At 35.1% G+C, this 12,825-nt stretch overlaps 1 protein-coding gene across 1 annotated transcript; it reads right to left on the bottom strand.

The window, feature by feature from the left end:
• Nucleotides 1–2,512: 2,512 nt before the first annotated feature.
• LOC112512571 (thioredoxin reductase NTRC-like) lies at nt 2,513–12,488 on the bottom strand. Its single transcript, XM_025118610.1, has 10 exons — nt 12,055–12,488; nt 9,454–9,661; nt 9,201–9,306; nt 8,266–8,531; nt 7,335–7,614; nt 6,521–6,628; nt 5,519–5,605; nt 5,245–5,349; nt 2,929–3,059; nt 2,513–2,740 (listed from the first exon to the last, which is right to left on the bottom strand). Exons 1-10 carry the CDS (start codon nt 12,317–12,319, stop codon nt 2,680–2,682), a joined length of 1,617 nt encoding a protein of 538 aa, XP_024974378.1. The 5' UTR covers nt 12,320–12,488; the 3' UTR covers nt 2,513–2,679.
• Nucleotides 12,489–12,825: the final 337 nt, after the last annotated feature.

Genomic DNA, 12,825 nt, shown 5'->3' with positions numbered 1-12,825 from the left:
CGGTTTGACCATCACTAGTCTCACGTCAACTTAACCCGACAAACATAAATGAACAAAAGTTTTGGAAACATAAATGAACGAATTCAAATTGGATTAATAAAAGAAAACGAATATTAAGCCTAATTGCAGATCGTGAATGATTGGTTTGGGAATCTTGACCCTTTTGAGTTGGCAACCTTTATATTTCTTTCACGAGGTTGCCATATCATTAAGCCCTGCTAATATTTAAACATATGAATCACGAGGTTGCCATATCATTAACCCACTATTAATATTTAAACATACGAATTTTCTTTTAATTATAATAAAATAAAAGATTTTTAAACTAAACGACTCTAATGCTTGCAATGATAAGGATGTATAAGCATCTTATTTCTGATCCAAACTTTTGTCTTAAACAAATGAAACCAAAGTTATAGAAAAAAAATAAAAATAAACATTAAACCAATCTCACAACAGTTATCAATTTGAACTCATAAACATCACCTAAAAATCTGATACATGAATCCAACAATCTGACATTTTACGAATGACTTGGTAGACTTTAAGCTGTTTTTGAAAAACTATTTCATCTCTTTCTGGTTAATGGGTAAAATCTCTTAAAATAAAATCGAAGATGTTCTAAGAAGTATGCTTTTGTTACAGTTTGTTTATTGATCACTTTTGGGTAGTGGCTTATCGGGTACCAAGGAAAGGATACAATGAGGTGGCTAAGCCGAATTGGTGGTTTTGATGACTTTGCAAATTTACATTTACATGAACTAGTTGTCTATTGTCAAGTCTTTTGAACCAACAAATGTTCAAGAGATCTACCTCTGATAATGACTTGTTAGATAAAGTTTTGTGAAACGTGTTTGGAAAATTCAAACCCGATCATTTTCATCTACACTGGTGCGGGCCTATTCATTTTCGTGTGATGGCTAATTTTCTTATCAACAACTATGTTTCAAAATACAAACGTCAAGATGTCAATCTCGACTTGCGGATATTGGCCTAGTAGATATTTGGCTTTGTTTACAAAAAGATATTTAAGCTTCATTAGTAAAGTTTATCCCTCAAGTATGTAAAAAGTGATGTTTCGTACGAGAGAAGGGATAAAAAAATTGACTTTTTTTTTATAAAATTTGTTTCGACAATTTATACTTCTTTTTGTTTTTATATTTGCTGCTTTTAAGAAAAACAAGAATCAAAATCATATGTAAACCTACTCAACCCCCTTTTAGCTTTTGCCAACACAGGTACTTAACAAGTCCTGTGTACTGACACGGAAGCCGTCCACAAGTGTCATAATGACCGCAAACTTCTTTTCTCTTCTTTCACGTTTATAATACTTATATACTGCAAAGCTCACACACACACTCTTCACCTTTGATGAGACTTTAACCCGTTACCGCTCGGCCAATAGCCCTTTTGGTAATGACCCGAAAAGCAAAGACTGCTTAGATTTACCAAAATCTGCAGAAACAAATGTCTTGGCATGCACCTTTCCAAGATTCTTGAAACCTCTATATTTCCATCAACTATTTTCTAATATGAACTCTGGGGTAGTTCAATTGGTAAGACCTTGGTTTTGCAACCCAGAGGTTACCAATTCAAGTCTCCTCAGGGTAAAAACAACAACAGGACCATTAACTTCGGGGCCCCATGGTATTAGTCGAGATAAGTGCATGTTGGGTCGAACACCCATGGTTACCGAACTATTTTCTAATATGGGTTTGCAGACGCATATGAAGACAATAAAGCATGGAATACGGATTTAGGGGTTGTTTGGCAGTTGTTGAATAGTTTGGTGCAGAATGATTAAGTGGTCAAAATGATTAAGAGGCTTTCATGATATATTGCAAAATGAAATATAATTGTTTGGTAATTGTCTACAATGAAATCAGGACACTTAATGGTTAAGGGAGGCTCAGGATACAAAATCATTCAGAGGGTTTTAGAACCATTAAGTGGCAAACTTTTTTTTTTTTGCCAAACAAGATTCACCTCTTAATGATTCAGATGCTGCCTCTTAATGGAACTATTAAAAGGTAAACAAAAAAACCCCTTAGTAACATAAGAAAGAGGAGTCTGGATGAGATAATTAGATAAATAACCTTAAATGAGATTTTAATTAAATCCAGGACCTATTGATGAGTATGAAGCAAATTTTCTTTTATAAGTCAGGAGGTCATGGATTTAAATTAAAAACTCATTTAAGGTTATATACCTATATGACCAGGGTCTGGACGGTGGAGGGGTATGACGTACACATATTTTTTCTCTACCCTTCTGTTTCAGCAAAAACATCTGTGCCTATGTCTTGATCTTCTTATACAAATGAAAAATGTGAAGTGAAAATATAATATCCTCCTTTTTATACAAGAAACCGCCAAAAACCCAAATCTATTTTCTCGAATTCAAAAGGTTGAAGCATAGATATCTTGATCTTTTTGACCTCTTTTACCATCAAGTATCATAACTTGTAAGGGCAAGCCAATGGATAACAATAAGAATACTACATGGTTGTCTTATTCTGATACTGCATTAAGAGGTGGGCATCTATATTTGGATGTAGTTGATGAGTATGCATAGTTGAAATTACAAGGCAACATTAAACTAGCCAATTTGGAGTATCAAAATTGAATCATGGAATACAACATGAGAGCTAGTGGAGCACTTGTAAAAGGGTAAAAAAACTCACTTATTTGCTGCGATAAATTCTCTGTACTCTTTCTTCATTTTCACCCCTGATACGCTCCTGCATATCCGTTCATAAAATGTATATCACTCTTTGATACAGCTCAATAAGAACAATACGTAATGGTGTTGTAAGATTGTAGAAGTTGATCAAATAACTCGTTTGAAAAATAAGAGATCATGTAGATGCTAAGAAATATAACAAAAATCTTGTCACAAAAAGTGAAGAGAAAGACCAAATCTGCAAACCTGATCATTTCTTTGTTCTTAAAGAATTGGACACATGGTGTACCCATGATATTTGCTGCCTCAGCAACCTCAGGATCTTCTTCGATATCAATCTCAACAAAATGGACATTCTGATCAAACTCGTCTATCACCTGCCATTAATGGAAGTTCACAAATTTATTGCATAGCAGATAAAAACTCGACATGTAGGGATATAAAAAGACCCTTTCATAACATAGATGGTATGGTTTCTTGATTGACCATTGACACAGTAATCAAAATTGATTCTTCAGTTAGGATTCCAAAACCTTGTATTTACATGACCAAAACAATTAAGGAGCTCTTCAGAAAGTGGAAGTTGACATCTTCTGGAAAACAAATCCTTGATTTCTTAATAATGAAGCTACTGTGATTTTGAAAGCTCATGAACGTTTGTCCACCTATATTTTATACTTCAATACATATAGGGGGATAATCAAAACCACAAAAAAGGTTGAGAACCAGTGAATCATGTCTTGTTTCGTAGGGGTGCTCAAAAACCCGACTAACCCGGCCAACCCAACTGGAAAAAACTCAACCTGATGTAGCCCAATGCATAGTTGATATAAAATTAGGCCAAACCGCATTTATTGTGTTGGAATTGGGTTAGGGTAATTTGAACCCAACCCAACCCGATGAACTCAATGCCTTTCTATACTACGGATTTAAAATGATTATTAAGTCCTTGATTAATATATATACATTAGACCAATCCGTAATTAGTTATATTCAAAATTATATTACGATTTCAACCGTAATTTTACTTTCTTATTTGCATGAACTTTCAACTATTTTTTAAGTTTGTTAGCTTTTTTTGTATGTTCTCATTTTGATTTTACTTCGTTTAAAACGTTTAGCTAGATTGTAAAATGATGTACCAAAGTTTCAACCCGATCAACTCAACCCAACCTGCAAGGTTTGGGTTGGGTTGTGGGTTGGGAGAGATTTTTCAAACCCGCAAACATTGGGTTGGGTTGTTCAAATGCCTCCAACCTGGCCACCCCAATCCATGTGCAGCCCTATTGTTTCGCATTGTGAAACAAAAGATTCACATTAAAAATAATCACATTGAGAAAAATACCTTAAATCCTAGCCTTAGATGAACAAAGATATGTAAAACAATATTTGTCGATTGGTTCCACGGGTTTGTAACCTTTTTGTTCTCGTTTGATTATTCCCCTATCTATATGTGTGTGTGTGTGTCCACCTTTTGTAATGGCTCGCCATTAACTAATCAGCTAACAAGTTTACCCTTTATTCAAACAAAAGCCTGCACCTTTCTTTAGTGGATGATTGGGCCTTTATTGAGGGTAAAACTGGAATTCGCTTTCGAGGCCCGGTCTAATTATTAGAGTATGGAGGTGTTGCATGTGTGATTATGAATAAGGCGATTGTAAACGGAATGTATGGCACTTTAGAATATATCTTAAAATGGTATCTCCCCACTGTGGTGCAAATGGGCTGAAGGAAAGTTTATTCCAAGAAAAGAAAGTGCAAAAAATCTAAGGAAAAAAATGATTGCTTTACATGCATTTTCAAAAATTCTCACACCATGAAAACTTGATGCTCAAGAACAAAGTAGAATATAAGAACTTTTAAGGAAGATGAAGACTTAGTTTTACTAATTGCAAGTACATGTGGCATTAACTACAGAAATGAGTGTCTAGGAGTGTATTTCTAGTGCTCCAAGTGTTCTTAATAAAGGGACACAACCCTTCATTCATGGAAGGTCATCAACCATAACAACATTATTATTGTTTTTTATCCGGCATTACATTAGATATGCTTCATCCTTTCAGTTTCCACAACAGTGGGAGAAATCCCCATGCCAGTTCCTTGCATTTGTATATTTTACTCATATACCCCTCATATGCTCCTTCAACTTTGTGTGCATTAAATTTGTCAGTCATTGTATTGTGAAAAGCATTTTCATTAGATGTTCGTTGTATTGTCATTTTCGAAGATGCTCTTTGCTTATTCTCCTTGGCATTTTCGTTTTCCAATGCTCATTGCACATGGGACCTTGTCATGCATGTCCAAAAGACTGTTAACATAATCCAACTCCTCAACTTCCTACAACTATATTACAGAATATAGATGGTAGCTAGGGACATAATATACTTAATTGGGTGCGCTAAACCTTTGAGCAAAACATCTTGGCCTATATTGTTAGTACGGAATATAGACACCCCCATTCCCAAATTCCACAGTATGCATATGGTGGTGTGAAGTGGTTTATTTCAGATCAACGGTGTATTATTTTAAAAAATATGCCGATACCAAAGTGAGTAACATTACCTTGCCGAGAATTGGCTTCAAAGTCCTACATGGTCCACAAGTTGGTGATGTATATAGTACACAAATGAGCCTAGGACTTTCGTGGTACAATTTACGCAATGCATACTGCAGGGAAAAGAAAGAGAGATAAGTATGGAAAAAGAAAAATGAAGTAATGTGTAGGGGATAACAAGTTTAATAGGGGCACCACATAAAAAGATCAGCACGAATATTTCTGAGTGACAGGAGGGATAATGTAGGATGATTGGAATAAGGGAGGAACAGTTGGATATACCTGGCCCTTATGCTTAGTAAGTGTAATGTCAAATCCTTCCTGCACATCTCTTTGAGTGAGCTCCTTCTTAACTTCTTCAGTATGGGGCTGTGAAAATCAAAAGATGAAATGGAAGTTCTTGAGCATTTTTATATTTATTTTAACCACACCTAAAGAACATGATCAAAGAGAGATTAGTTCTAAGGGACCGTTCTAATGTACTCTCACATTTTCATTACTAGAGTGGGGAGATTTGAGTGGCAAATGAGAATTTTACTTTTGGATAATGTGAAGCTTCACCTAAAATCAGAAATACACTGATATGAAGCTCAAATAAACACATAAAAAGGTAAAACTTGGATACCTTAATTTGGTTCGACATACAAAACCAATTGATCCATCTGATCATACACCAGTTTGTACCAAGACTGCTATGGACACTGCTTATCCAGAATAAATAGCCCCAAAAGGAATCTCCTTGAATATACAGAAAGATTTAAACAAATAATACAAATAGATCTGGCCATCAAAATTACCAAATTTACAAGAGTAACACTACAGATACTAGAGGATAAATTTAATTGGTTACTCTTGAGAGTTTTTTTGACAGGGTTGGTTTTCCTTCCATTAAAGTGTCAGTCTTCACACACAAACTGCAGATTTATGCTTGAAATAGGGAAAAGAGGCAGACATCTAAGAGGGACGAAGTAGCTAATAATTGATGAGGAAAAGCTTGGACAGGATACATTTTTCACCCATTTACATCTTTGAAGCGTCAGAATGCAATTTAGAACAAGTGGTAAAATCATTGTATAGCTAAGACAAGGAGATAAGAAAGGGTGACACTAGTGCACCAAAGTTTATCGGATTTGCGAGGGTTGGTGACAGAAATCATCACATGCAGCTTTTCTCTTGCATTTTGTACAGAAACTGTTTCCATGACACTCTTGTCAAAAAGGAGTAACCTTAGGCTTATCCAACAACAAGGAGATGAAAGTGTATACAATTCACTTGGTAAGGTACCTGGTGAAATTCAATAAGGAGATTATTGCTGACAAGATATCTCTCCACTGACAAAGCAGCAATGCATCCTGATCCAGCTGCAGTTATCGCTTGTCTCCATTCATGGTCCTACCCATTGAAAATTGAAGGATATATGAAAATGATTACAAGAGTCAAAATCTTATTAATTGAAGTCATCTTGCTGCAACTTGAGTGCTATTTGCAGACAAAAATAATTAACGCATTGAACAATATCTGCATATATAGGCTAGTATAAATTGAGCACTTCCAAAGATCAAAAGTAGGTGAGTTTATGATCTTCACAAGAAACCAAATCACAACAAAGAGGAAAGCTAAAGAGACACTGTTCAAAAAAAATCTAGCAAACTTATGTTATATAAAAAGATGAAATTAACAGCCACTTGAATACCGGAATGAATTTTTATTAGATCAAAATTGTATTCATATGTGCATCATCAGCAACTTTTGAAGAAGCAAATTAAAACGTCAGATTGGACCACGAGTTGTACTAGTTGAAATTTGTAAGTATGTGAATATAGGACTTACAGAAAAAACATCCATTTGCAGGTCAATGATAAAAGCTATCTTAGAGAAGGTTTTCGTAAAGATACTGAGGAGAAATCTAAACATGATATCAGATGGTCCAAGGACATGTTGAAATAAGTTGGTGCTTCTGAAATGTACTTCAGATGATCCAGGAGTTGACGAAGTTCATATCGAATGCACACATTTTCAAGGGAAAAACCAACTACAACATAAAGTACAGAATCCCCCCCCCCCCCCCCCCGAAATAATAGAAGGTCTGGTATATTACCTGAACATCTCCAGCAGCAAACACCCCTTCGATAGAAGTATTTGCAGTTCCATCCTTGACCAAAATATATCCCGAGTTATCTAGATCAACTTGGCCTTCCAACAACTGGCTGTTTGGGGTATGACCGATACCATAAAATAATCCTTTAGCCTCCAGTACTGATTCTTCTCCCGTATCATGTTTCTTGATTAAAATGCCAGACATCTGTCCTTTTGTGTTGCTAACAACATCCATTGTCTCTGTGTTGTAGTGCACTGTGATATTCGGATTGTCGAGAACTCTGAAACATTCGCCAGAATCAACCTGTTAAACAAACATTCAGGGAGTTGAATCTTAAATACGTTAATTCTTTAGTAACTTGGTTCACCCATATGGTAAGCAAACATTCAATAGGAAAGTTTTCATTTCTTGAGAGATAAAATGGAATTGAAGTTGTCAAAAACAGGGAACAGATTTGAAAATCTAAGTCAGCACTGCTAGGCCTCTCAATACAACCTCTCTCTGTTGACATTGCCATCAAGCCGTTGAATGTTTCTTTTATGTCCAATAAATTATATTTTCAGAATGAACCATAAAGGAAAATGTTCCGCGGCAGAACAAAACAATTTATCAAAACCCAAAGACCTTCAAATAAACAATGTTATTAACTCAAAAGAATTTGCATTAAAGTACTATGACAAACAAATTGTCAAAATCTGGAGGCAAAGGAAAAGCTTTAAAAGAAATTTTAACGAACCAACAAGACATAAAATAACAAAAGTGAGACCGGCAAATTTAAATTGTCTATTATTCTACTGTAAAATGAAGACAATATTAAGAAACAACACATAACCTAACCACCATAATTATGAGGCAAAAACCCTTGAACCAGGGAAAATTCAAATGTTCAGCTAGACTTCTTAAATCTACATGAAAGGAAGATATGACTAACCTATCCTGCATAGCTTTTGATGCCCTCATTTGGTCCCTGCGTACGAGTAAATGCACATGTCGAGCATATTTAGTCAAGTAAATTGCTTCCTCAGTAGCCGTATCACCTCCTCCAACAACGGCAAGAATTTGACCCTTGAAAAGTGGTGAAGCTCCATCACAAATTGCACATGCACTAATTCCTCTACTCCAGAACTCCTCTTCACGAGGTAAATTGAGTCTTTTGGCAGTGGCTCCTGTAGCTACTATAATACTATGGCATTTCACCTGAAATAAAGAAGACAATCTTTATAAGTACCAGGTTGCTTTCGTCAAATTCATAATATTCTTCTTCTCTAAGTACATGATATTTTGTTCGTCTTCATTTTATAGACATGGCTGGTTTCTGTAAGGCTAAAAATACCTATTGCAACTTACGCAACAATCTTCTTCAGGCCCCTTCCCTTGATTGATCTGACAAATTTAGTAGTTGACTGTGCATTTTGCTTTACCCATGAAATTGTTAGGTTGAAGACATACAATATCAGTTCAAGCAACCTATGAATATATGTATTTTGCTGCTGCTGCAGAATGTTCTTTTTCTCCATGTGTAATAAACTGTTCTGGCCAGTTTTATAGTTGCTACTGATATAGATTTAATACTTGTTATTCCTTCATATGTTTATTTTACCCATTTTGCGCATCAAGGCATCTAAGATTGCAACCTAATCATGGACCCTCACTACCTGTATTGTGAAGGAAGTATATCCAACGCTATTCAAGTAAAATCAACAAGTCTCAAGAGTAAAAGTGCACCAAGAGCAAAGTATTATTACATAAGAATTAAAAACATTTCATCAACAGATCAAAGATGCATTTACCTTTAAAGTTATGTTACTCTCTGAAAAACTAGCTTATAGAATCACAGATTAACACGCTAAGAAGACGAAGAATCACCTTACGGTCGGTACTTTGTACAGTAAAAGGACTGTTATTCACATCAATAAATTCTACATCTTCTTGAAAAAGTTCTGCTCCCCAACGCTCAGCTTGACGCCGCATCCTAGTAACAAAATCATCAGAAATCAAAGCTCTTTCCAGTCTATGAAAAACTTGACAGCTTAAGAGGAAACTTAAGACAAAATGCAAACAGTTTCTGGGACTTAACATAACCAGCAAATAACTACAGTTACTCTAAAAGATGTCTTACCGATCCATTAAGTCTGGACCAGTAATTCCCTCTGGAAAACCTGGAAAGTTCTCCACTTCAGTAGTTGTCATCAATTGTCCCCCAGGAACACCGCCAATTTGATATCCCTCAAACACTACAGGCTTCAAATTGGCACGGGCTGCATAAATTGCCGCAGTATACCCAGCTGGGCCTGAGCCTATGATTACCAAATTTTCAACACCTTGACCTGCTAAGACAAAAGATTAAGTTGCATGAAAATAAGTCAAATCGAAGCTTCAAGGAAAGAAAAATATAAACAGCCAATCCCGGATTCCGGAAACTTAGTTGTCAAGACAAGTGTTATCAGTTAATTTTGCTTCCTCCAGGGCCTTAGGGCAAAGTCGGATATTACATCATTTCCCTTAAATGTGTCAGTCATGATAACTGTTTTACACTACTCCTCTGTAACTTGAAGACTTACTTTTGTTTTGCTCAGCCTTTCACTTTTACTCTTGCTTAACCCCAGTAGTTGCCACTCACCAATACAGAGTTTATTAGGACATAGATGCACACACAAAAACAAAGGTCGCTAAAAAAACATCATCTTTTGTTTCCACTTTAGGTGAGTTCTTAAGCAACATATGTGAATTAAATTAAACTGATTTGGGATCAAGTTTTGGAGAAGTCTGGTCCCTTGAAAATCACAAGAGCAATTAAAATCATTTCAACACTTTGAAAATCACAAGACCAATTACTAGAGAAGTCTGCATAAAATGAACAGATCTATGTCATCTATGGAAATAAGGTAAATAGGGAAGAGTTCATCAATAGATCTGTTTTAAACTTAAACAAACTAATTCCAGACTAAAAGTGTGATGCCCCATAAACACATTAAACTTGAATCTAATTACTTTTGGACTTGTTACATCAATCCTTCTCAATCCGTCATTACGGAGAAAACATTTAATGATTTAAGTGCCTAATGTCATTTTTTCTCCCGTCTTCTTTGCTTTTTCCCATCACCTTCTTTCCAAACTTGTTATATTTTCTTTCCTTACTGTATCATATTCGTCCATAAAAAAGATGGACAAAAATATCCAGTTTCTTCGTCGATGCTCCTTAAATAATTGTACAATGTAAGACCCTTTTTCACGGTATATACATCTCAACACATACAGATTTGATCAAATACATATTACAATGGGAAATTCAATATAAATCTAGTGTTTTCTATCACCATTAACTAAAAAAGTTTGTTTCTCTCTTATTTAGCTCTCCTAGCCTCCCTCCCTCCCTTCCAAATTTAACGACTATTCATTATGTATTCTAGGCTATAAGAAAAACAAAGTGAGAATGTAATATTCAGCTGTTCACTAATTTGCAAAGCAATTTTTGTTTCTGATGTATTAGGCGCCATTGTTCCCCTACATCCTATTATGAGCTAATCTACAGGTCATTGTTTTTCAAAAGTTTGTAAATAAATATTTAGGCCCCCTAATCTACAATTAAAGTCCAATATGCAAAAAGATCCCAAGATAAAAAGTTCCATACAACCATTTAGTCTAATATGGACCAACATCGTCCAGTTTAATCCGCACAAATCCTTCATATTGGCGAATTTGGATGTGATCGCTAATGAGTGAATAGCACTACCAACCATAATACATGGCCTAGATGTGTTGAGCAACAATTATATATTTAGAAATGCAAGAACATTGTAATTAGAAAGAATGTGTGATAACAACCATTGTAGTTGACAAGAATGCACAAACATTACCACATACTTTGACCATTTTTCATTGGTATGAGTACAATGTTTTTTTTTTTTTTTTTTTTTTTTGCATTTTTGAAAGTATAATTGGTTGGTTAACATGTTCAGGCCATTTATAATGGTTAGAAAATATATTCTTTTAATCTGTAACACAAATACATTTAGGCAAAATAATTTGTTCCTGACTAGGAGCCTCATACTCCCACTTAATGCAGAATGGCCAAAAGTCCATAAGCTTACCATACTCCCTAGTTATTGCAAAAGCAAAATAAGAAATTTTTGTACTTTGCATATCAAGCTTAGTATCCCATCATCACATGAAAATTGCGACAATATACCAAACACACGCTTTAAAGGAAATCTCAAATACAAAATCAAGGAGTCTTGTTGTCAAAAGCAAATTGTTCAACTTTAGCATGAAAAACAATATTCAATCTGCATAGGTAATCTAAGAAAAGGAAGTGCTTCAATTTGCAGTGGATGAGAGAAAAAAATCTCAATGCAAATACAAAACATATTTTCACCTTCTCTAGAACTTTATACAAACTATTATGAACTATACAAGTAATACTACAAATGCAACATCAACTAGCCATTAGTTTATCTGGAAACCAACAATCCTACATGGCGATGCTCAATATTTCAATAATCATACTAGTGGTTGCCACAATATCCTATAGCATGTTATAATGTGGACCATAACATATATGCATGTATATATCGATACTCTCAGCGTTTCCCCAAACTTAATGCAATGAATCCTCTCCCTGTCTCCTTATTCGCTTTATCTAATGTTTAAGTTCTAACAAACACACACATAAATGATATATACACATATAGATATAGTTTTAATTAGAGTTAGGAATGACCTGAAGAGGTAGGTTGGTCAGCAGAGATAGCTGAAACCCGAACAGAACACGGCGGCGGGGAACGACGGTAACTGCAGAATCGACCACCGATATTAACGACAGAATCGAAACGAAGAGTGGTGGCGCGTGGACGAGTCAATCCAAGTAAGATGTTGTTCGGAGTTGGAGAAGGACTGGAGGGAGTAGCAGATGTAGGTCGGCGAGTAAGGGCATTGTTTCCGATTCCGATTCCGACGCCATTAGCAATCTGAGCAGTTGTAGCCATTGGTTTCGGACCATACAATATCCCAACCAACCCAAATAACAAACAAACAACTACTGTGTGTGTGTGTGTGTGTGTGTTTTTTATTCACTTTTTGGGAATTGCATTCGGTAACGCTTCTTCTATCTATCCATAAACTCTTCTATGCAATACTCCACCAAACGCAACCACACCATTCGATACCATTGGATATGTTGCCAAATTTTGATTATTACGATATTTTAAAGAAAAGTGAAAATTTATTAGAAATAGAATAAAATTGTGATAACCTTGAGAACTAATGTATCATGTGATATCTTACATATATTTGTTTTACAATATATTTATGTTACAATGTTAATGTTTTATATGTATTTTGTGGAACAACTAAAAAGTTTCATTGTAAACAAAATACATATAAAATAAATATATAGTGATCAATATATTATGTTCAAGTTCTAAATGTAAAAAGATCATGTGAAACAATATCTTACTATAATAGTTCTCATAGTTATTATAATATATAAAAA

Source organism: Cynara cardunculus (genome assembly GCF_001531365.2).
Source record: "Cynara cardunculus var. scolymus isolate 2C chromosome LG 5, CcrdV1, whole genome shotgun sequence".
In the NCBI taxonomy this organism is placed as follows: domain Eukaryota; kingdom Viridiplantae; phylum Streptophyta; class Magnoliopsida; order Asterales; family Asteraceae; genus Cynara; species Cynara cardunculus.
This window is presented reverse-complemented; position numbering and strand designations above follow the sequence as displayed.

Bases quoted from the DNA above. Each gene is read 5' to 3' on its own strand.
- LOC112512571 (XM_025118610.1), bottom strand. From the start codon at position 12,319: ATGGCTACAACTGCTCAGATTGCTAATGGCGTCGGAATCGGAATCGGA. The intron at 9,307-9,453 runs GTAAGACATCTT...TTTTGTTACTAG, and splicing joins GGTCCAGACTTAATGGATCG to GATGCGGCGTCAAGCTGAGC. The intron at 5,606-6,520 runs GTACCTTACCAA...TGATTTTCACAG, and splicing joins TCCTTATTGAATTTCACCAG to CCCCATACTGAAGAAGTTAA.